General features: G+C 36.4%; 6 protein-coding genes across 6 annotated transcripts; 4 read left to right on the top strand and 2 right to left on the bottom strand.

The window, feature by feature from the left end:
- Window positions 1–12160: 12160 nt before the first annotated feature.
- Window positions 12161–13304, bottom strand: P174DRAFT_509914 (ribonuclease III; the record flags this gene model as incomplete). The annotated part of the gene is made up of 1 exon (XM_024831616.1): window positions 12161–13304. Exon 1 carries the CDS (start codon window positions 13280–13282, stop codon window positions 12161–12163), a length of 1122 nt encoding a protein of 373 aa, XP_024685334.1. The 5' UTR covers window positions 13283–13304.
- A 6-nt stretch (window positions 13305–13310) lies between these two features.
- Window positions 13311–14395, top strand: P174DRAFT_88674 (mitochondrial 37S ribosomal mS33 domain-containing protein). The gene is made up of 4 exons (XM_024832488.1): window positions 13311–13481; window positions 13541–13749; window positions 13802–14037; window positions 14137–14395. Exons 1-3 carry the CDS (start codon window positions 13443–13445, stop codon window positions 14010–14012), a joined length of 459 nt encoding a protein of 152 aa, XP_024685333.1. The 5' UTR covers window positions 13311–13442; the 3' UTR covers window positions 14013–14037; window positions 14137–14395.
- A 525-nt stretch (window positions 14396–14920) lies between these two features.
- P174DRAFT_509913 (U2 snRNP complex subunit CUS1) lies at window positions 14921–16958 on the top strand. The gene is made up of 2 exons (XM_024831615.1): window positions 14921–15107; window positions 15164–16958. The coding sequence occupies exons 1-2, from the start codon at window positions 15051–15053 to the stop codon at window positions 16769–16771; spliced, it is 1665 nt and encodes a 554-aa protein (XP_024685332.1). The 5' UTR covers window positions 14921–15050; the 3' UTR covers window positions 16772–16958.
- Window positions 16959–17648: 690 nt separating this feature from the next.
- On the top strand, window positions 17649–19548 carry P174DRAFT_401501 (uncharacterized protein). The gene is made up of 3 exons (XM_024823931.1): window positions 17649–17685; window positions 17772–17830; window positions 17894–19548. The coding sequence occupies exons 2-3, from the start codon at window positions 17808–17810 to the stop codon at window positions 19431–19433; spliced, it is 1563 nt and encodes a 520-aa protein (XP_024685331.1). The 5' UTR covers window positions 17649–17685; window positions 17772–17807; the 3' UTR covers window positions 19434–19548.
- A 211-nt stretch (window positions 19549–19759) lies between these two features.
- On the top strand, window positions 19760–21107 carry P174DRAFT_438535 (ER lumen protein retaining receptor). The gene is made up of 6 exons (XM_024826563.1): window positions 19760–20011; window positions 20072–20130; window positions 20181–20247; window positions 20302–20507; window positions 20563–20817; window positions 20865–21107. The coding sequence occupies exons 1-5, from the start codon at window positions 19990–19992 to the stop codon at window positions 20815–20817; spliced, it is 609 nt and encodes a 202-aa protein (XP_024685330.1). The 5' UTR covers window positions 19760–19989; the 3' UTR covers window positions 20865–21107.
- Window positions 21108–21347: 240 nt separating this feature from the next.
- Window positions 21348–23554, bottom strand: P174DRAFT_438533 (integrase zinc binding domain-containing protein). Its single transcript, XM_024826562.1, has 5 exons — window positions 22795–23554; window positions 22606–22728; window positions 22431–22485; window positions 22228–22367; window positions 21348–22125 (listed from the first exon to the last, which is right to left on the bottom strand). Exons 1-5 carry the CDS (start codon window positions 23250–23252, stop codon window positions 21690–21692), a joined length of 1212 nt encoding a protein of 403 aa, XP_024685329.1. The 5' UTR covers window positions 23253–23554; the 3' UTR covers window positions 21348–21689.
- Window positions 23555–24348: the final 794 nt, after the last annotated feature.

Here is a 24348-nt window from a genome sequence, read left to right as displayed (position 1 = left end):
CTAGAATAATATTATACTCTGTTATTTTAAGAACCTAAGGAGTAATAATATAAGGCTAATTACTAAGTTTAAGGGGGATCTAAACTTAATATAATATATATATAACTTTATTATTTAGTAAGTAAACTTATAAAGGGTTAAGTATATACTAAAAGTAGAACTATAATAAGGGTAGTAAATTAGCTAAGTATTTTAATATAAATATATAGCTAGAGCTGTAGTCTAGTAGTACTTAGATATAGACTACTATCTTAAAAGCTTTAAGCTTAGTAGGGAAGTAGATAAGATTAGATCTAAGAGTATTTAGATAGGTATTAATATAATTATAATCTTCTAGTTCTAAATCTACCTATATAATATTAAGTATTCCCTTAATAGGTAGTTAATCCTCCTTATTATTATTCCTATTTAAATTATTATAATATTTAGGTAGTTTAAGGTTATTAGATATCTTATACTTCTTAACTCTAGAAGTTCTTAATAGTTTACTAACTAGTGCTTCTTTATCTAGTAGTTATTTACTTTTCCTAATTATTTCTTATAATAGGTCTTTAATTAATTTAGTACTATATAAGCTTATATATTATAGCCTTTTTATCTATAATTAAAATAAGCTTAATTTATTTAATACTAAGCCTTCTATTCATATATTCCCTTCTTTAGATAATTAGGAGATATAAGGATAGTATTTAAATTAATATCTATTAGATCTATTTAATAATTATTAGTCTTACTAAAGAATTAAAATTATACCTAAGTATATAAAGTAACTCCCTACTTATACTTAATAAAGTAATAAATTATATTATTAAAAATAATTAATTTATGATAATCTTCTACCTAATAAGCATGCAGAATTAGTTTTAAGTTAGTAATAAACTTCTAGACTAATATATTATTAGGAATTCTAGATTTAATATATTTAGTAGCTTCTACTAGGGAAGTAGTATAAGATTATACTATTTAATTACTTTAAGTATACCTTTTATACTCTTCCTAATACTTAATTTCTCCTCTAATCTCTTTAAAGTTTTCTTAAATCCACTACTTAAAATTATCTAGAGTAGTAATAGTAGCTATTAAATTATATTTAATCTTTTATTTATAAGCATCCTATTACTCCTTAGCTTAACTAATAAGATAATACTTAACTACTATAACCTTTTTAAGATTAGTAGCATCCTTTTAAGTAAGAGTTTACTTATTATAAAAGTAATTATTAACTTATTTAAGCTACTTTACTATAGCATCCTTACTATACTTACTATTATATATAGGGATAGGCTTAAGGTTAAAGACCTTTTAATATAGCTTATATTTTTTAGAGTAAAGAGAAGAAAGAAAGTAGGGATTAGAAGCTATAATTAAAGCTCTAGTAATCTCTTCTAGCTAAAAATAATTATATTTAGTTTAGAGAAGTCTAACTAGATATTTATATAGTTTAATTAGTTTATTTTAAGTATTCTAGTTAGTTATACTATAAGCTACCTAAATAAATTATTATTAAAGATAGTCTTAGTCAGCCTTAAAGCTATTACTATTATAGGTAGACTAGGTTTAAGGAGTCTCTATACTAGAAGATATAGATTTAATATTATCTATTTTAATAAGAGAAGAATAATAATTAAGTTAGGAATAAAAATCTAAATTAAGCTTATTAATAGTAATTTAAATCTATTAAAATAATTTTAATTATCCCTATTTATCTTATCCTTTATAATTAGATAACTTAATCCTATTATTACTTACTTTTTAGAAGGCTTAAATAATTAATAATATCTACTCTATAATATAGCTATAGGGAAGAGCTAACTAGATATCCTAAATAAATTATTATTATTATAGGTATCTAGATTAGTCTAAAAAGGTTAAAGTAGTTAATCTAAGATATTTTCTACTAAGTTAAGGATAGTTAATATAAGATATTTATTAAAATTAACTTATTAGTAGCATCCTTAAAGTCCTAAGACTATAATCTTTTAGTACTACTAGGGTTCAGATTAAATCCTTTATAGGGATTTTAAACCTTCTTAGAAATTATGTATTATATAATTACCTAATCTAGATATGCTATTAGATAGGATAATTATTTATTATAGGGGGTGTAGAGCCTTTAAATTATATAAGGATAGAGGGTAGGCTAAAGGCTACCCTATATATATCCTACTAATATTAAGGGATTCTAGCCCCTTTTATAATTTTACCTAAGCTATAAAGGAATATAAGAATCTATATAGTTATATATATATTAATAACATCTACTAATATCCTCTACATACCCTTATAGACTTAATCAAAATTATGCATATTAATTAATATTATAGTTGTCATGGTAGATGTGCTTGTATGGTATTGCATTCATAATTAGGTTGTTCTCCCTAACATATATAGCAGAGATCAGAGATGGAAGTAGGACCTTCCATCCATGTAATACTATATATACCTCCCCCAGAAAAAGGCAGCGCCCTTACTATGACAGTAGACATGTGGATAATAATAGTAAAGGAAAGTAATAGTCTAGTAGGTGGTAAAATATAGATAATAGATAGTATAAAGTAAAGGTCCACAGCATAAATTAGAATAATAGGTATAGGAATGCCTATTATAAAAGCAGGCTTTATAGTTATATAGTAAGGTTACTAGGGAGTAGCTAAGTAATAATAATTTAACTAGTAAATATTACTTTAGTAAGTTATTTATATTATTTCTTAATATTTAGTAATAGCTATCTAGTATCTATAGTATACTATTACACCCTAGGCTTGCCTGCTATAGTAAAGGCTTCTATTAGTCTATTAGCTAGTAGTCCCTATAGGAGCTCTATTTATTATACCTTTAGTTCTAGTATAGAATAAAGTCCTTTAGGCCATATTATTAATAGTAAAGTAATTATTCTAGGTAGGGTCACCTTAAAGATATTATATATATTATTATATACCTTAACTTTAATATTTCTTTATATTATATAGTACTTAATACACTATGCAGCATAGTTATCTAAATTAATATCTATAAACTTATTATTATTATTAGATTTATTAAACTTAATCTATAGTGATAGCTTAATAGGCTTTAGTAGTTATAGTAATTCTAGCTTATCTTATATCTTCTATATTATAGCTAGAATCTTCTTAATCTTTTTATCTACTTAGTCCTTTGCTGGTCCTAAACAAAATTTTTAGGTATATATAATTATATTTAGGTGGCTAGGGTACACTATTCTAATATTCTATAGAGATAATTTTTATAGGTAATTAATAATATTCTCTCTAATTACCTATGCATCCAGTTGCTTAATATCTTTAACTATTAGTAAGGTTTAGAATATAGGTAAACTAGTATTAAAGTTTATTTTTATAATCTTATATTCCTACTTGCAGCATGTGATATACTATTTATATATATTAGATCTATACTTCTCTATAGTTTCTTCCTATAGATCATGAAGTTAGCTGTACATTATAAGAGTATAGTAAAGTTATTATTCTTTTATAACATAATCTAGGTCTAGATAGATATATTTTAGATTAAGTATCCCTCTATATATATTAGTAATTTCATATATCTTTATTATTAATATACATAAACTAGCAGGTTTAAATCTATATACTATAGGTGTACCTATATTATTAATAAGTCTAAAACTTATTATTATACTAACCTTAATTATTAGTATAGTTAGCTCCCTTAGCTTAGGCATCAGTTCTAGTGTGTTACTAATATAGTCTATTTTATTAAAATTATTAATAATAATATAGTACTTTAGGGTAGGAATTAGATAAATAAGTATAGAAGGGCAGTATTACTATTATTAGCCTTAGATTCTGCAGTATTGCCATTATTAGTTTTAGGTTATACAGTATCTTAAGTATTTATAGATAGCCCTACTATAGTGCCTAGCTATATATCCATGCTAGATCATAGTATTATATTTAGTATTAGTAATCTAGTAGGTGGGATATAGTTAATAAATATAGCTTTAGCAGCTAGTAGTATTATATTAGTATTAAGTTTATTATTACTCTCTACTTCCTAAGCTTATTAGATTATATTTACTTTCTTTATAGCTTATTCTATAGCCCTAGCTATTTCCCATGCTGCTTACTTAGCTATAGGGTATTACCTCTTCCTTTTTAGTAGCTTACTTAGTGTTATAGTGCTTAAGCTAGGGAGAGAGGGATGCTTTCCTTTTCCTCTTATAGTCACTATATTATTATAGTATATATTATCATAGTGTATATTGTTACTGGTTTATGATATGGGTGATATATAATCTATAGATTATATATTAGTTTAGTCTATAGTAAGAAGGAGGTAGGTTAAAGAGGTTAAGAGAGTCTATATATTAGAGTATTTAGTAGTATAGTAAATAGTTCTTTATTCTCTATTATTAATTTCTTTATTATGCAGTATAAACAGTGCAAACTATATAGTAATAGTAAATATAGTATATATAATATATTTAATAGGAAATAAATGCTTAGATAATAATATGTAATAGGAATATATATATATAATATAATTTTATTAAAGATAGAGGGGAAAGCTCTTCTAGTATTACTTTAAGTTTTATAGTAGTTCTTATATATTAGTAAGGTCTTTATTATCTAGCTATATATTCTTATATTTATTATACCTAAGCTACTTAATAAGATATTAGTTTTTAGTTTTACCTACCTTTATTATATATATTTACTTTACTATAATTTACTTAATCTTATAAGTAACTCCTCTTATCCCTCTACTTAAATAAGGCCTAGCTAGTCTAGTACTAATTACTTAAATAGATTACTACCTTTGGGGTATTACTTAAGATAAGTAATAGATATAATAGGGTAGATCTTCTATATTTATAGTAATTCTAGCTTATAAGTAAGTAGGCTAATATACTATATAACTTTAAATAGACTAGTATACTAGTTACTATACTTTAGCAACAGTGCTTTAGGAATATTATATCCCTTATATAATTTAAGTAGGACCTAGTCTCCTAGCTTAAATATTATAGGAGTATAACTCTTATTATATTAGTACTTTATAGTTATACTTACTAGCTTAAGTACTTCTACTACTTTAATATAGACTTTAAAGCTTTGCACCTAGCTTATTCCCTTTAGGCTAAGTATATTTACTAATCATAATATAATACCATATATTAGTTAGTGCACAGAGAAACCTATAGAATTATAGTTACTATTTAGTATAGCTTATAGCTAGGGAAGTGCCTTTAGCTAGTCTTTATAGCTTTTAAGGGTATTAATAGTTACGTAGAGGTAGAGCTTAATTATCTAGTTATACCTTTCTAATTAACTATTAGCCTAAGGGTAGTAGGTAGTAGTATAGTATAATTAAGTATTTTACTACTTAAAGATTTCCTTCCATATTTCAGCTATAAATTTAGGATTATAATCTAATATAATCTTTTTTAGTAATCCCTAGTTACCTTCTACTAAGCAGGTAAGTAAGGCATCAGCCCACTACATTATATCTATATATTACAGCCTAGTATGGCTGTATTATACTTAGTGAACTTATTTATTATTAATAAAATAGTGTTGTACCTTCCTAAGTCTAGAAGCCCTATAATAAAATTAATAGTAATAGTATAAAAGGGAATTAGTAGTTCTAGAATAGGTTATAATATTCTATAAGACTTATAGTACTATATCTGCTTTTTTATATAGGTAGAGTAATATTAGATATATTACTTAATCATCTTTATAATCTTTAGTATAGCTACACCTTAGAGGTTTTTAATAGTTCTAGCAAAGCTAGGATAACCCACATAGTTATACATAACTTATAGTACTTTATATAGGCATGTAATTAGGATGCATAGTATTTCTATACTACTTTTTATAGTAGGTAAGGAATAGAGAATACTATTATATAATATATAAGGCAACTTACTTAGGCAAGATAAGGTATTATTAGTTTAGATAGTATAAATAACACTAGACTATTTCAGGTCCTTTAGGTAATAATTAATAAGCTTATACTTCTACTCATCTAATATTTTAATAATAGTAATACTAGCTGTATATATAGTAGGTATAATGCCTTGCTAGCATGCATCTAAGTACTAAATTATATTAAGGGAATCTTCTAGGTCATCTATAATATAACTTAGCAGCCTTAACAACACATCTAGTACTAGGTAGGTATATCCAGGCTTATACTATAACTTAATATTAAATATCTAGATAAACTAGCTCACACATACTAAATATAAGTTTAGTTTATTAATATTTACTATTATTATGAGGGATATTTATTTTATAATAGATATAGTTATAGTATAATTAGTATATATAATAGCAGGCTTATAGCATAACTAAATAATATAATAGAGCTTCCTAATACCCTAGATAATACTAGAGATTTCTAGCTTTATTAGCTAGTACTGCTTCTTAGCCTTCCCTAGTAATCTACTAAGGAAAAGTATTAGTTCTACTATTACTAATATAGGGGTGGTTCCTATATCCTAATCTATATTATAATATAGTAATTTATTATTATTATATTTAGTATAGAAGAGCATTATGCTATATCCCCTTTTCTTTAAGGAGTTAATATCTATAAATATCTACTATCTTAGGTTATAATAAATAAATATTAGTAGGGTTTTAAAATAACTTTATATTATAGTGAATACCTCCTTCTTATTATCTATAGGCTTAATAAGGATAGCTTTTCCTAAGTAACTTTTATAGGGCTTCCCTTTAGCAGGGCTAAGGTTAGTAAGATATATCTTTCTATCTTAAAGTAGTTAGGCTTTACCTGTATAGAATAGTATATAATTCCTTAAGACACCAGTCATCCCTAGGTATATACTAAGATCTATTAATATCTCTAGAAATTAGAGCTTTGCTAATACTTCTAGGCACTCTACTAGTGCTAAGATACCTAGTAATATAATATTCTACCCTAAAAGTTTAACTAATAGGAAACCCACAAAGGCTTTACCTAGATTAAGTATAATATAGTATTCATAGTAGTATTAAAGTACTTATTTAAGGTGATAGGCATGGTTATATAGTATAAATAATTATATAATAAAATTATTAATAAATCCACGCTAAAACACTCATAGATTATAGAAGATATTATTAATTTATTATTAGATATAGGTACTACTATTCTAAAAATCTATAAGGCATACTTTAAAATACTCCTACCCCCTATATAATATAACTATAATATGCTTATATATAGATAGATAAATCTACTACTAGTAAAAGAATTATATAGTATTAATTATAGTAATATACTTTACACTAGATATTAAGGATAGTATTTCCTCCTAAGATAGGAGGGGGTAGACATCTAGTACTACCTCTTAGTTAAGGTTATAATTATCTATAATAACTTAGGACTTTAGTTTTTCTTCTTTATTTTCTATAGTTACACACCATACCATGAAGACTAGGTAACTAGAAGGTATATAGTTTTTTAGAAAAACTATATATCTAGCTTAGTGTAATCTATTAAAGACCTTATTAATAATATCACAGTCCTACTAGCTAATAGGGTATTACTTAGAGCTCTTCCTTAGGTAGCCCTCCTATCTATCCTTTATTAGTATATACATCCAGACTTCCTTAGGGATATTAATAAAGTTAGAGTTAGTCTAAACCTCTAGAAATTATATAAGGATTAGCTATAGTGTACTAATTATATTTATATTACTATATATTATAATACTATTAGGAAGTTTTATTTACTTTATAGGTTCAACCTCTATAGGGATAATTTAGTAATATTATACTTATTATATACTACTATATGTGGGTCTAGGTTAGCTAGTTTAAGTTTATATAATTCTAATATCTTAGATTTAACTCTTATTATATAACCTTCTTCTAGTCATACATACAAGGCATTAATAATATTAATCTTAGAGAGTATACTAATATATACTCTATTATTAAGTATAATTAGCCTTTCTATTAGATTAACTACCACAACATGTGAGAAATTTATATTAACTATAAGAGTAAAGAATACTAGGCTATAGTACTGTAAGGGTTTAAAAAGGTAGTCTTAGTCTGCTAGCAGGCTTTTTAAGGCTTTATATTAAATTAGGATGTGTATTTTTTAGTTTAGTTATATAGTAACCTTTTTATTAGTATAGATTAGTTATAGGGCTACTCTATGATTTTATTTAGGTGTTACTATAATAGGTATAATAGTATTTTTATAGGAGGCTATTATAGTAGTGCATGATATAAAATTAAAGGAAAAGCCTTTAGCTATAAGGGTGTTAATACTAATTAATATATTAGCTTTCAGGCCTTATATAATATAGGCCTTATATATTAGATATATAAGTATAGGGCCATTATTTAACATAGCTAGGAAAGATAGTTAAATATTAATAAATTAGGTACTTATAAATCTATTTAATATTCCCTTTACTAGGATTAGTGTTGGGCAGTCCAATATTTTAGTATTAGGGATATAATATAATAAAAATTACTTATTAATAATAGTTATAGTATAACCTATGTTAAGGCAAACTAATACTACTAAGTTAGCTTATACTAGATATACTTATATAGTTGTATATTTCCAGCTATAGAAGTTTAGACCTAGGATATCTATTCCTAGCTTTATATTTAATTAGATGATAAGTATAGCTAGGTCTAGATAGTAGAACTCTGCTTCAAGGGCATTATAGTTAGAGATATACACATGTAATACATTGCCAGAGGGGAATATAGTACTATATCTGCTATAGTTAATACTGGATATTTCTTATAGCTGTGCTATATATGCTTCTAGGTTCATAATATCATTATTACTATATTCTTTAAGGTATAGGTCTGCCATTTTAGGGCCTGATTCATAATAGAAGTCTAGGTTATTAAATTATAGCTTAGCTAGATCATAGTCTTATTCCACTGTATTATTACTATAGTTTACATATTTAGGTCTGTGGTGTTATATATAGGTAAAATTAGATTTACCTTTTTCACCTTAGGTTATTACTAAATACTATAGAATAGGGGATAGGTTAGGAGCAAGGGATAGAGGTGTCTTTTACTATTAAAGTTAAGTATTAGCCTAATAATTCTACTAATTCTGCTATAGTTAGCAAGGGGGCTATCTTTAGTTCTACTATATTTATAGGTTTAGGGACTACTGCTTTCCCTAGGGGTTTAACTATTAGGTAGGGTTAGCTTAGTTCTACTATTATAGGGTTTTACCTTAACTTTAGTAGTTCTACTATTACTGCTAGTTTAGATTTTAAGGCTAATAAGGGGGGTATTACATAGTAGGATAAGTCTAGAAATAATTAAACTAGTTAGTTTACTTATGGTTAAGTATCTTAATAAATTAGGCTATAGTAGTACTATCTTAAGGCTTATTAATATTAGAGTATAATATAATATCTATATTCTACTATATATATAGGATTAGTAGGTATTTAGCTTCAGCTTCACCTACCTACTTAGCTAATGCTATGATTATAGATATATAAGTAGAGGGGCTCTTATAGTAGTTTATATTAAATATAGTATATATAGTATTAGCTAAGTATTCTATAGCTTAATTAGGTAGTATTTAAAAATACTTCTTAATTTACTTATACTAGTCCTCTATATTTAGTAAATAGATTAAGCCTATTTATATAATAGGATTAACTTTATTATTCTACTATTTTATGGCTTCCCTGTATAAGTAGGTATTAAGGTTTTAGTAAAGCTTTATAATATCTTAGGATCTAGCTATAATATATAGTTAATTAGTAAATATATATATAGACTAATAGTAGATTTTATTATCTCTATCTATAGTATTACTATAACCCTAGGAATATAGCATATCTAGGAAGAAATAACTAATATCTACTAGTTACTAGTAGCTACTAGCTACTATTAAATTACTTATAGTAAATACTAGGGTTATATATTCTATAGTAGTATAGTTAAAAATAGGTATTCTTATATACTATGAGGGTAGGTTTATTAATACTATAGAGGTTTGCACTATCTACTAAATAATATGCTATAATATCTATATTTAGATAAGTAAAAAGAGTACTTCCTAAACCTCTTTAGTTTTAGTAGTCTAAGCTTATTATTTACCTAAGTATAATATGCTAGGGTCTGCCATTCTAATTAGTAATACTTATCTAGGCTAGATAGTTTTATATAGATTAAAGGGTGACTTAGGCCTTAGTAGTAATTTACTAGATATAGTATTATTATTAGATTAAGATTATTATATTTTAATAGTAGGTGAGTGGTATGATAAAAAGAAGTCTTATAGTAGGTTAGGGATAGATAATACTATAGTAGAGGCTAGTTCTACTTAGAAGAAGGAGTACTTTCTACTAAAGGTTAATTAGAAGTCTATAGTTATTAGTACCTTCCTTCTTAGGATATTATGCCATAGTTAGGGTGCCTTAGGTATAGGCTTAATAGTAGAGTAAGGGTTAGTATAGGTATTAGTTAGAGGTTTAATAGTAGTAATATTATTTATTTTAGTAAGGAAGTGTTATACTACTATCTAAAATATCTATAAAGAATATAGCTAAGTTTTTAGATAGTATAATATAATAGGTTCTAAGGTAGCTTAGGTTTACCTAGATTTAGTTAATAAAGCTTATTAAGGTAATAAATTAGGGTAGTAAATAATAATATAATATAGATAGCTTTTAAGGTTATAAGACTTTAACTAGTTTAGAAAGCTCTAGTAGTATACTATAATCTTATATACTATCTTAATAACTTTATTAGGTAATTAAGAGAGTAAAGTCTATTATAATATTTAGATTTAGCCTTTCTAGCCTATAAGAATCTCTTATGGTTTAATGCTAAGGTAAGGTAGTTATATATTATAAAAAAAATATATTAGGGGAAAAGATTTAATTTAGGGTCTTAGATCTCTTAAGATATACTACTAATTATTATGGTAGATATGCTTATATAGTATTGTATTTATAATTAGGTTTCTTCTCCCTAAGATACATGGCAGAGATTAGAGATGGAAGTAGGACCTTCCATCCACATGATACCATAGGGGGGAGGGATAGTATAGTAGGTAAGGCCTGCTAGGTGCTTAAGCCTACTAGTACTTATAATCTATCTTAGGTATTAATAACTCTAATCTAAACTAGACACCAGCTTATGGTTATATAATAGTATACTAATTAATATAGTAAGCTATATTATATAACCTTAGCTATAATTTATATATCCTTTTTATATTCAGCTACTACAGTCCTAGTTAGAACCTCTTAGTAATTTCTTACTATCCAGATCTAGGTTATAGATTTACATGGCTTCTAGCCTGTGACAGAAGGTCTAAGATATAGTTATAAAGATTCTAATATAGCCTATTCCTATTACTAAATATAACTATTAGAGACAGCCATTTTAGCTTTAATAATAACATGGTGATTAATACCCTATGAAAATAGGATTAATTAATAGCTATCATTATCACCAGAAACTAAGCAAAGTTTAAGTTCAAAAGAACATAGTTTAGGCAAGAAATTTCAAAAATTTGTTCAGTGTTGAAGTTGTTGTTTTTAAATTATTTACTTAATATATAACACCTAGGGCTTATATAAGTAGTATATGATGATTATAATCTATATAGATATTATTATTAGCTAAGAGTAAAGGTAATACTACTACAGTACTGCCATACTATCTAATATCTATTATTTAATAGAGAGCATCCCCTAATTACTATCATAGTATAACTAGGTGTAAGATCGGCTCTGGAAGTCCGATATCAACTGGTAAGATCAGCGTGAAGGGAGCAAATAACCGTATATTGCCTAAGCAATAAGCAAGGAGAACTAATCGCTGAGTTGCGGAATACTCAGCAACTTGCGGAGATAATTACAGTGTGTGTCACATGACCTGGAGCATACAGCGGTCTTATAGCCCGCCGTAGCCCTTAACACTAGGTACTATATAACTAATTAACTATTATTATATTACATATAAAGTATAATACTTGGATAAATAATAAGGATATCAATGAATCTAATATATTATAATAGTAAAGTAAGATATTAGTAGCTACTAATTAGTATTAGCATATACCTGGTATATTATGTGTGCATATAAAATAGTGGATTAATCTAATAATATATAACGTAGTTAATAATACTTTGAAGTTTGATATTTATGTTTACAGCTTATATTTTTGTTAATTCATGAGTTTTCTTTACCTCAGAAATACTACTTATAAGAGGCTCATTCAATAGGGCTTGCCGTGCAGCTGCATCCCCTGCAACTGCTTTACTAGGTCCATGACCAGAGCCTAAATGCTTATTTTGCCAACCCCAACCAGTAAGGTAAACACCCACATAGAAAGTCTGCATCCCACCTCTTGACTGTACAGGTGAACGCTCATCAACATATTTGAGCTTAACTCCTTTACCCATAATTCTCTTTGCAAGGGTCTCCTTTGCATCCAAAGCAGTCCGCGGTATCACAGTATCCGAGAGCCTTGGGAGCCATAGCTGTGTCAACCATCGTTCAGCAACATGATAACCATCAGTCGGACGAGACAGAATAATCGCAGCCACATAAGACTCGAAAATGTCACCCTTAGTCTTGGTCCATCGCCTGGGCTGGCTAAGCAAGTCCTGTGGTACTGACGCCCTGCCGTCGAGCCCGTATAATGTCGCAAACTCCGACAAAGTCTCATTCTTGACCAGTAGCTCCCTTATTTGCGAAATCTGACCAGAAGAAAGATCATCAAACCTGCTCCAAATGAGCCTCGTAGCGATCAGCTCTATATAGGCATCTCCGAGTATCTCAAGGCGATCGTAAGTCGACTTCGAATCCTTGCTCAAGCCGGGATGTGTAAAGACCGCCAATTCCAGTGAACTGTCCAGAATAGGAGGTAATTCAGGTATGCTGAAGGAATTCCCATTTTCTTGCGTACGGGCGATTTCGACTGATTTATTGTCTGGACGGCTGATGGGCGACAGAGCAGTCTTTGCACGGCGGAAAGCCCTGTCCAACTCGATAATAGCATTCGTAACATCATGCCCAGCATGATCCCTTAGAAGATCAACAGAGTCGACAAGCTCATGAGTCAAGGTTTTTAGAAGGCATAGGCGAGAACGCCGATCCTGCGTCAATGAGCGTTCGCCATTAGAAGGCGCCTCTTGAGCATCTCTCCCGATGCGACAGGCCAATGAAGATTGATCAGCTTCCTGTAACGGGGCCTTCGGGGCAGCACGAGTCTTGGTCTTTCTGCCGTCGTCCTCCACAGGTGGATCGAAAACAGATTTTCTTTTCAGAACCATTAGGAATACCGAGATTTGGGAGGTTAACTTGTGGTGTTCTGTTATCACTTGCTAGGGTGGTACTGTCACACATCAGTCACATGACCCATATCGCAAACCGCCGTCTTTCACTCATCGTGCACTGGAACTTCCGAACCAGAAACTGAGCTCCACAGCAAAAATGGCAGCTTCATGTAGCCGGATACTTGAGTTGGCCAAGGTATGCTGTCGAATTAACCCATGGCATTATTATTGCGTTACCTTGCTGATGATTTCGAGACTCAATGTCGTATATTCTCACTCAATTTTAACCCCCAGAGGCTGCGACTGGGCAATAAAGTTCTACGTCAGCGACTGCGAGGACCTGCACTTGCGGCGTGGTATCCCAGAAAGACTGTTTCATTCCGTGACTTGCAAGATGCCTATCGTCCACTCGGCTTGACCGTCTTCGACGAGTATGAGGACGATCGGGAAGAGGCCATTCAAATGTATGTCACAACACACACTCAGGGTAGAACCTTGATCGCTGACTACGCCTAGTGCAAAACTGAGGGGAAAGGGAAGGCCGAAGAAAAAGCGAACTGCAGCTGGTATGACACTTATACTTGTTCAAAGACTCCTGCTGACCAGTACACAGAATCACGATCGGCGAAGAAGAAGAAATAGCCAGGACCATACTGGAGTCACCATGTCCTATGTGGTCGGCATACATCAGACACAGTTCAGTTTGCGATCCGTTGACACACCTTAAGCAAGACACTGCCGTTCAGATTTGTGTATATTTCACCTTCATTGTTACCTCAAATCCCTTTCAAGATATTCGGGACATCTTCCCGCTCGAATATGAACTCATCTCACAAAGCTTGCCTGATCAGTGTTGCCCTCCGCGTGTCAGCGGCTCGTGAGCTCTCATGTCTGCGTTCGAGATTGGACTAATGGCGAACGCGATCCACTTCACATTCAACAGCGCCTTTTCGCTTCGATTCGCATGCTGGTTGTACCGAATACTCATTGTATTGTCTATTTCGGAAATCTATATTCAAAACTGGGCATGATCAATTCCTCATTTTGCACATAGGTTATATTCTGATGCGGTTGTTCGAACATGTATGGCTCGAGATATCGCCAAGGCTCTTTATCCAGTGTCGAAGTATCACGGCCGGGTTAGGGCTCAAACTGGGCGAAGCGGGTTAGACATATAGATAATTGGAAGAACTCCGCATAAGGACAGGGTCATGTTGCAGATCAAGCTGAAAACCCGGAAGGAAGGTGAAAGAACATTGGTTACAGAAATGGTGGCCCGAATTGATTTGGCTGCTTAAAGTATAAAGTGAACATCGCTACGATGTGTTGACGCAGTTTCTTGTCGCAGATGTATTCACAAGCTTAACAACGCATTTGCGTCAATATATAACCACTAAATGAAAGTTACCATAAGTACAAGTTTGAACAAATAATCAAACCTGCTCCTGGCGCTTAGGAGAGTGTATATCAGTAGGGTCCAGCCGGAGTCGAACCACTACTAGTACTGCAACTTGCAAGTTTGCGACTGGGTATCATCGGACCTTGTCTCTTTTCCTCCTGGCAGCCTGCGTTAGTCAGAGCGGGAGCGGATAGCTAGGATGGCAAACTGAACTCTTGGCACCAACTTGATTTTAACCACCATCAAAGGGCTCTTGCACGACTTACAAGCCAATCCGGTGATAACTTTTGTATTAACACAGTCCAAAGTCATACCGACGCTGTTCTTATTTTTCATATATCTCTTCTGTCCTGGTTGAATCGGATCATGAAACAGAGCAAGAATCAACTGAGAAGGGCCAAAAAAAAGGCCTTAAAGTCGAAGGTAAGTCGAAAGTCACCATCGATACGATGCAGCGAAAGAGATCTGACATCAAATAGGCGGTTGAGAAATATACTGATACTTCCGATCAAGCACCCGAAACGCGGAGCCCGCGTTTAGTTGGCCATCCCGATGCTGCCAATAGCTCTCCCTGGGAGGTGGACCCAGATGCCGGCGATGCGCTATGGCAGATGTACAAGGATATTGCCAGAAAGTTTGACGAGAATGAGGACGAAGTAAGACCATTGGTACAGCCTGAGAAACCGGAGGTCTACTTTGATGAAGACGATGAAATTCCGGACGAAGATGACAAGGGTCCGAAATTATCGAAAAAGAAGAGAAAAGAATTGACGAAGCTTTCTGTCGCAGAACTCAAGGCAATGGTTCGAAAACCGGAAATCGTCGAGTGGACAGACACATCAGCCCCTGACCCAAGGCTTCTCGTGCATATTAAGGCTCACAGAAATGTTGTCCCTGTGCCTGTTCACTGGTCTTTAAAAAGAGAGTATCTGTCTTCAAAGCGAGGGGTTGAAAAACCGCCTTTTGCCCTGCCTAAGTTCATACAGGAGACGGGTATCTCGGAAATGCGAGATGCTGCTTTGGAGAAACAAGAACAAGCAACCCTGAAACAAAAGCAACGCGAAAGGGTCCAACCCAAAATGGGGAGACTGGATATAGATTATCAGAAGCTCTATGAGGCTTTTTTCCGCTTCCAGACGAAACCGGAATTGACTCGTTACGGTGAGGTTTACTATGAGGGCAAAGAATATGAGACCAACCTTAGACACTTACGCCCTGGTGAGCTCAGCGCTGAGCTGAAGGAAGCTCTCAATATGCCGCCCGGTGCACCTCCGCCCTGGTTGATAAACCAACAACGATATGGACCACCGCCGTCGTATCCGGCTCTGAAAATTCCAGGTCTCAATGCTCCTCCGCCTCCAGGTGCCATGTGGGGCTATCATCCTGGCGGGTATGGCAAACCGCCTGTGGATGAACATAACCGGCCACTTTACGGTGGCGACATATTTGGTGTGCTACAACCACAGCAAACTGTTCAACAAGGAGAGCCTGTTGAAAGAGATCTATGGGGCGAGTTGCAAGAATCTGAACCTTCGGATGATGAAAGCGACGAGAACGAGGATGAATCTGAGGACGATGTGGATACTGAAACAGGCTTGCAGACCCCCAGCGGATTAGAGACACCTGGCGGTATAGTCTCAAGCGTTCCATCTGAATATATTGGGGCGGAGAACGTTGCAGGCGAGTTTGACGTGCGCAAGACTTATCGAGGTACCCAGACGGAGGAACATGTGGGACGTCGAAGTGCTTTTCAGGTCATCCCAGAGAAACAAGCCCATGTACAGGGTTTCTTTGGGGCCGACAGAGTATACGATCTCAAGGCGCCTCCGGAAGGCTTGCCGGTGCTCGGTGCTGAGGACCCAAATCGAAAACGGAAGAAGCCTGGTGATGTCGACGTTTCTGTTGATCCAGACGCATTGCAAGTGAGCGATGGGATGAGCAAAGAAAACCTACGGAGTCTTTACGAGTCACATAAGCACCAAGAGACCAATCCCAACTGGGATTTCCAGGAAGACTTGAGTGATATGATCGCTTACGAGAGTCGGAAGAGATTGAAAAAGGAAGAGGATCGACGAACGAAGCATTGAGGCCCAGTTCTGAACGATAACATAGGTACCTGTACCATCGCGCCCCTCTTTTGGCGCATTAGCTAAACAAGTTCCAATGTCATAATCATAATGAGCCATTTGCTGCTCATAATAGCTGCCCATTCTTCCTCTTGTCCATCCAAGACTTCCGAAGACTTCCATGTGTTTGGTCAGACAATAGAATCACAGTCACTAGATTTGGGCAGGACAACCTCCAAAGGGGTATGCTTGTAGAATATAGTTTTAAGCTGGTTACCTATTGTCCTAGAATTGCGGGTTTTTGTATTATGAATGACAAGTTGGTTACGCCGAATTAACTTTAGGTTCGCTCCGCTCACTCCCAGCGCAAAGTTCGAAATGCTACTATAGTAACCTCTTGCTGCTGATCCCATATAGACTTATACTGATTCAAGGTGGTAACAAATGGGGTGAAGTAACTGGTAATGGCTATGGCTACGGGGAGAATGTATATAGGCGAGCAGCACTATACTCCATAGCAAAATTTAGACTCCTTAGTATATATATACAAATAAGCGCAGCTCTAAATAGGAGATCCTAGATAGATGTCGCTAAGGCAGTGGAAGGCTTGGGAGGTAGAAGGGTAGCAGAGAAACAGAGAATTAAGGCCTGAAGGAAGAGGTATAGAGGCTAAACTAAAAGAGGGTATTTTATGAATTCTTGATTGACTATTAAGCAATGACTAAGGTTATATAATATTAGTTAAGCATTCTCCCATGATAAGGTTTGATAGCCGCCTTGGTGTCTTGGTTCAATTTGAACGTGATTTGATTGGTCATAGAGAAACAATCACACGTGACCTTAGTAGCCAACGTAAAATATGGGGTATGGCTGTTGCATTTCATAGAAAAGATACAGATTTCTCTCTCGAACTGAAACCCTGTCATCTCATCCTGGTAAGAGGGTTGTTGCATCTTTTGTCAGTCTTGGAAAAATTTATCATTACATATATTCTGATGACAGCTGTTACACACTGTTATAGCAACATTACGTCAAACGTCGCGGAGCTTTGAGCAAGATGGACTGGGAACGCAGTAGAAGGTAGCGTTTTCGTTAACATTTCCTCCGAGACAACTCTTTGCCTAATGAGGTCTATCATGCTAGGTTCGAAGATCATCGTGGTAGGGAGAGCTATCGACCGCCAGCTCCTCGAGGCTACAGTCGTCACACATCCCCAACACGAACTCGTTCACCTAGGCTTGTCGCTGATACATGGGTGCCCTCCTCTAGTCGACAATACGGCCGTTTAAGAAGTCGTTCACCGTTGCCTTTCAGACGTCATTCACGGAGCCCCCCTTACCGGCACAGAGTCTCCGAGCCTGGGCTATTTGCAAACAGTGCCCCAAGGAGATTCTCGCCTAGACGAGATGCACGCCTCCGATCGCCTCAGATTGGGTGGCGTCCGCGTTCACCATATGGTGACCGCCCTCGTGATAGCTCTCGCGGTCGATCTACCCCTAGACGGCGAGACCAAAGCCCTCCTAGACAGGACTTTACATACCCGAAACGAGAGCGCTACCCATCAACGGTCGATCGTTACAAAAAGTCTGCTTCTCCCCTAAGGCGGGTTCCAGGTCGTGCCAGTGATATTACTCCCTTGACGACAAGCCATCGTCGACGGAGTTCTTCACAAGAGTTCCGAGATCGTCGTTCAGATAACAATACAAGCCAGGCGCGGCCTTCGCCTTCGAATAGGGCTGCTTCAACTATCCACAATTCAACTTCTAGCTCTCGTACGGACTCAAGGCGCTCTTCCCCTTTAAATGACAGGACTAGTGCGACGGTGCGCGAATCGAGAAGCGGGTCACCAGTGACTAGAAACCTTCCGCCGCGCCGCCTGTCTGTATCTTCTGATCATTCTTCATCTCGCCAAGCTGAAACAATCTCGTCGAATGAACACAAATGTGAAGAAGAGGCAACAGATAAGCCGCCAACTTCATTGCAAATCGTTGCACTGTCAAATGATCGTGGTGTCTCCGGCTCCAGCTTGGGACGTCCAGAGAATAACCCGGAGCCTGCGGATGCAATTTCCAGCGCTACTCCTCAAAGTGGACCGAGAGCCGTCTGTACATCGTATGGCCAGACTGCATCGCCCAACATATCTGCAGGGCCCAAGCCGTCATTCAACGCTCGGGGCTCCATGGTATCCCTACTTTCTGCCCCGACTCGCCCTCGCGGAAATATGAATCCGAAGGATTTTGTTCGTTCTACTCGTCGTGGACACGTGCCAATCTCGCAAGCAGCCCCTCCCACAGGGCCGCGCTATGGTCATATCCCGACTGGACCGAGTGTTGACTCTGATCGGCAGCATATCTATCGGCAAAACAGTTTATCTGGGACGTCTTATCCTCGCCAAAGGCCCACCAATTACCTTGCCGGCCTCAATACAGTTGTCCCAGGAGGCAGACTTCTGACATACGACCTAGATACTGCTGTGGAAAAGAGGCTTGCCCAGTTAGAGATGGACAAAGAACGGCTATTTGAACAAATTGCAGATAGCCAAAGGCTGAAGCACCTTGTCATTAGAGACTGGGAGAGGCTAGATAGAGAGAGCTCTATCTGTTCCTTGAAGAGTGAGTTAGCTGAGGGACATTTGCTATGTATAACTGATGGCGAGAGCATGCATACAAGTACCACATTTTAATGAGAAGCTGGGGTCAAATGACAAATTCTTTTTTGGCGATTCAATCCTGTGCCCGAGTTGAAATTACCTTTTAAAACAAGCGTGGAGTGGAAAACTTCGATCAGATGAGAGGGACGAACATCAAATTATTTGGTCTTTGCACTGGAGTATTCGACTTTCTGGAATTGATGTATCATAGAGAGGTATAGCCAGCAGGTACCTAGTAGACTAGCGGAAAGAATGAGGTTGGTCTGTGTAGTATGGAATATCATTCGGACCGACCTATGACAATTGTAACATAACTACGCAACGCGTCGTGTCGGGCCTTGGCGCGCAAGCTGAGGCTTCGTGTCAATATCTTAATATCCAGTATCCACTTTTGCAAACTGTGTAATACCATCACGTCTGCGTGGATGACTTTACCCACTCTCTCAGCGACTTGTGATTGCCTCCATGAGTGCTAAATATTAACATCCTCTTCATCGTGGATGTGATTGTATTCCTGCTCCCAATCCATCAACATCAAGACTCGCAGACTCTCAACTTCCAGTCCTGCTAGGAAGTTCATTTGACCAGTATGAATATCTTCAGGTTATCAGGTGAGCGACAGTATCATATCTCCTCATCAACCGGGTCTATCAAACTGATATACCTAATAGCTGATTTTTCTCATTTAATATCCATCTTCATCCTTTTGCATAAGATGAAGTCTTCTAGTGTACGACATTCCGATTAATTACGCTGATACTATCTGACGCAGAAATGTAGAGCTGCTCTGGTTTATCTTTCAAATCACAAGTTTTGTATCTGCTGGTCTTTCTCACACGCTATCTTGGTGAGTCCTTTGCGCTGCCTATGAGAAGCTTCCATTAACCATTATACGGCCTAGATTTATTCTGGACTTTCACCGACTCCTTATACAACACCACCTTTAAAGTCCTGTTCATCTGCTCATCCGCTTACATTATCTACCTAATGCTCAACGATTACAAACCTACCCGAGATCCCAATTTGGACACATTTAAAGTCCAATACCTTCTAGGGATCAGTGCTATCTTGGCCGTCCTATTTCCACATGATTACAGCGTTTCGGAGGTCTGTTACTTTCTCAGACATAAAGAGACCCGAGCTTCCTCTAACGTTTCTCAAGATACTCTGGACCTTTTCCATATGGCTTGAATCCGTCGCTATCCTTCCACAGCTTTTTATGCTCCAGCGCACCGGAGAAGCAGATACTATCACCACACATTACCTCTTTGCCCTGGGACTCTACCGCGCTCTTTATATACCTAATTGGATTTACCGTTACTTCGCAGAGAACCGCTTCCAGCCGATACCCGTCGTTGCAGGTATAGTCCAGACACTCCTGTATTCGGACTTTTTCTACATCTATTACACAAAGTGAGCCAATTGCCATCGCATCATTCTTAACGCTAGGCTAATGGAGAACAGGGTAATGAAAGGGAAAAAATTCTCCCTCCCCGTCTAAGTTGCGACAGGACAGTTCAGGCGGTTGGTGATCTAGCCGATACAGAAGGGTAGAAGCAAGATTTTCCCCCTGATTCCGATGAATGAATCAGTTCATATTACTCTGAACAGATCATGTGTGCCCTACATCATCCTGTATGTCTGTCATTAGAAGCCCTTTGAAAGCATAAGCGTGTTAGATATGTATTGTATACATCATTTTACAAGCCTAACAAGCCTCCTAATTCTTCATTGTTACCTTGCACCTGCTGCCTGTAGGCATCTTTATACATCCTGGTGTCGCGTGAATGACCTCCTTAAATGGAAAACAAACAATTTTCTCGGATATTTCATTCTAAGCCCAGGTACTGTATATGCGGTGCGCATGAGGAGACATGAGACAGACAGGAGCCAGATGCAGTCGCACACTTGCTAGCTTCTTTCTTTCCATCTTATAGATAGACCTTCTCGTGTTAGTAGCATGATTTCATTTATATTAATATCCTTGGTGCATCAGTAGCCGGCCCACGTGGGGTAGACGTCTTTGGGTTCTGGGGCAACAAGACCACTACTTAACAGTATTGGGCATTTATCCTCTTTCACTGGTACTTGGACAGCCATGGAGGATCTGAACACCCTTGTACAATGTAGACACATTAAGAGAATAAAAATGAGCAGATCTTCAGATATTTGAACTATTCTGAAGGGTCTGAATCTCACATAGCGCGAAATCAGCCGCTCCGCAAACCATGTTGAAGACTGCTGGATGATACGATGCTTTGAAGGTTCAAATCCGCATGACTAGAAGCCTCAATGATTCGTCTGCTCATTCGCAGTCGCATATGCCGGGCCATAACTGAGCTGAGACAAGTCACCGCCGTGGAAGGCATCTAATGTCATGGACATAGGACTTGGCAGGTTGGCCACCGATGCTCCGCTCAGCGATCTCACAGAACCTGCAATGAGGCCAGATCGTCCAACTGCGTCATGATAATTAACTGACCAGCCAGCCTGACCATTTGATTGACTCAAATAGTCTGCTTGCGCCCTTTCCAGGGTGGGTTGACCATATAGAATCGACTCTCGCCTAGAAGATGGGGGGGAGGGAAGTCTGTGTGAACGACTCGGAGGCTCAAGTCGAGGGGAACTTCTGCTTGAACTAGGGGGCGTCAATCGTGCACCACCCCGACGAACTCGGCATGTAGGACATATCTTGACGAATCGGGAAATGAGCTCTTTCGGGACCCTTCAAGACTAGTTAGGAGGATCAAGGAGGATAGTAGCTTCATTCCAGGTATGGTAAGAGCTTGAGCAGCGTCCTCAAGCAACAGGGATGAGGATTGCTTACCAGGAATATATCTGCCGAACCTGTGCTGATGTTTTATCCCTACCGCCATGCTGACATTGCTGATGTGCCCTCGTGAGTATTTTGAAGAGCTTTTCTCGAATGGCTACAGGTTTTCCTTCGTGACAGATAATTTTTGCGCACTTTGATCCAAATCACAATATTAGTGCAAAAGGCTCATTGAACTCAACAGGTGAAGTACAAACATTTGAGGATTCAATGCCAACAATTTGAAGTTTGAACATCTTTTTCACCCAGAATCTATTTTCAACAACTTAGCAACCTTTCCCATCATGGGGAGAATGGCAAGCCAGCGCCCAGACTGACACACCCAAGGGCAGGAAACTTGGGACCAGAAGTTTGTGGAGCGGGGAAAAGTACCTGAATTGGGCCGATTCAATGGCAGTATCTTTTGGGTCGATCAGGACAGTCCTGATGTTCCGTGCTCTTCGGGCATGAATCAATGCTTTGTCTTGTTTCTTGACTGATAGATCATCCACATAACTGTTGTACCACGTAAGTGGGTGTACTTCAGAGCATGAATTGAGAGGCCGGAATGAAGCAGCTTACCATCTAATCAATTGATCAAATTCCCTCACGCTAGGAAAACCCTCCAATGGAGGAATAACTGGCTCTGACAGCATAGTGTTCTCATTGAGAGATTCCTGGCTCTCTATTCCTATCTCATTGATTGCTTCACGAAGAGGTAGACACCTCGGCGACCGCAAATATCGCGCTTGCCGTGCACATCGTGCGGGTTGGTACTGCACAACTTCATCTTCTGGGGAGACCGGAATGGAGTGCGTAGATGATAGATTGATGCCGGGAGGTAAGCCGGCCTGAGTGTAGGCGGGTCCAATTTGAGGTGCGTATGAACCGAACGTTTGCTGAGAGAAATGATGTGGTGCCGTGCCATTGCTGCTGAAGTCATGGCTATCCGCATGACTATAAGAGATGGGTAGAGCAATCTGTTGATTCACTAAATAGTTGTCATGACCCTCAGTGATACGCCTACTAAAGCCGCTCATGTCGATGAACTGTTGCGCCTTCGCTGGTTGAACACCGTGTAAGCGTAGCTCGCAGGCGAAGACGGGTAGTGATTATGGACGTATGCCAGGTCTTCCTGATAACTGAAGACATGTCATGACGGAATAACTACACAGGAGGATGTACTGAGGAGAAAAACATAGACATAGAGAGACTCACCCTAGCTGTTGATATCTGGAAGACCTGTTCGTGAAGTGGGTAGATATTCAGGCAAATCGCTCGCATTTATGAACGGGGAAGCACCAAAGAGGGATTGGGGTAGAATTAGTTGGAGCAGAAGAACACCTGGAGGTATTGAATGAGCCCACAACTAAATATATGTCTGAAAGGTTCGAGCCCATCTGTGACCCAGTCCAGTATGACTCGCATGAAGAGAACTGCCATACTAAGTAAGAAGCCATAACAATTGTATTCGGCAACGATGCAAGGTCACCCCTGATGGAGGTTGGAAAGGGAACGAATACAGCTGCTGCAATCCCTGAAGAAAAAAAAAAAGGAAAGGACAGAAGCCAGAATCCTAAACATAAGTGTGCTGAAACGATAGATGCCCTAGGACCAGGTGAGGTCGACGCTTGAGCAGCTATGAGAGTAGGCTACGACCAGCCTGTCAGGTACCATGTATGCAGAAGGGAGGTCCTTTGCAACAAAGCGCAGTGGGCTGCAGCATCAGAAGAACAAATATTCAAGTTAATGGAAATATAAGCAGCAAAAGCACGGCAACAGAGTTGGAGCTGTGAAAAGGACAGGGATCCAATGTTAGACTTTACACAAGATAGAAAGCAAGATAATGATATGAAGAAAGCAGGGGGTATCAGAGGGTGAAGAGGGTCACATTGCCACTTTTGCATAATAAAATAGTCGGCCTGAACTTCTCTATTAGTTCATTGGCTAGCATATGAAATGAGAGGAAGATCGAACAGGGTGATATTGACAGTATTAGGTCTGTAAAGCTTGCTGCTCATGCTTGCAGAATATTAGATAACACTCGGAATGCACCAGGACAGACCTACCAGACTTCTTAGTTGCTGATCCTAGGCAACCATAATGAGATTGCATAGGTACTTGACAATTGACCAC

Source organism: Aspergillus novofumigatus, assembly GCF_002847465.1.
Source record: "Aspergillus novofumigatus IBT 16806 chromosome Unknown P174scaffold_2, whole genome shotgun sequence".
NCBI lineage: Eukaryota > Fungi > Ascomycota > Eurotiomycetes > Eurotiales > Aspergillaceae > Aspergillus > Aspergillus novofumigatus.
Note: the sequence above shows the minus strand (reverse complement) of the source record. Positions and strands in the feature narration are given on the sequence as shown.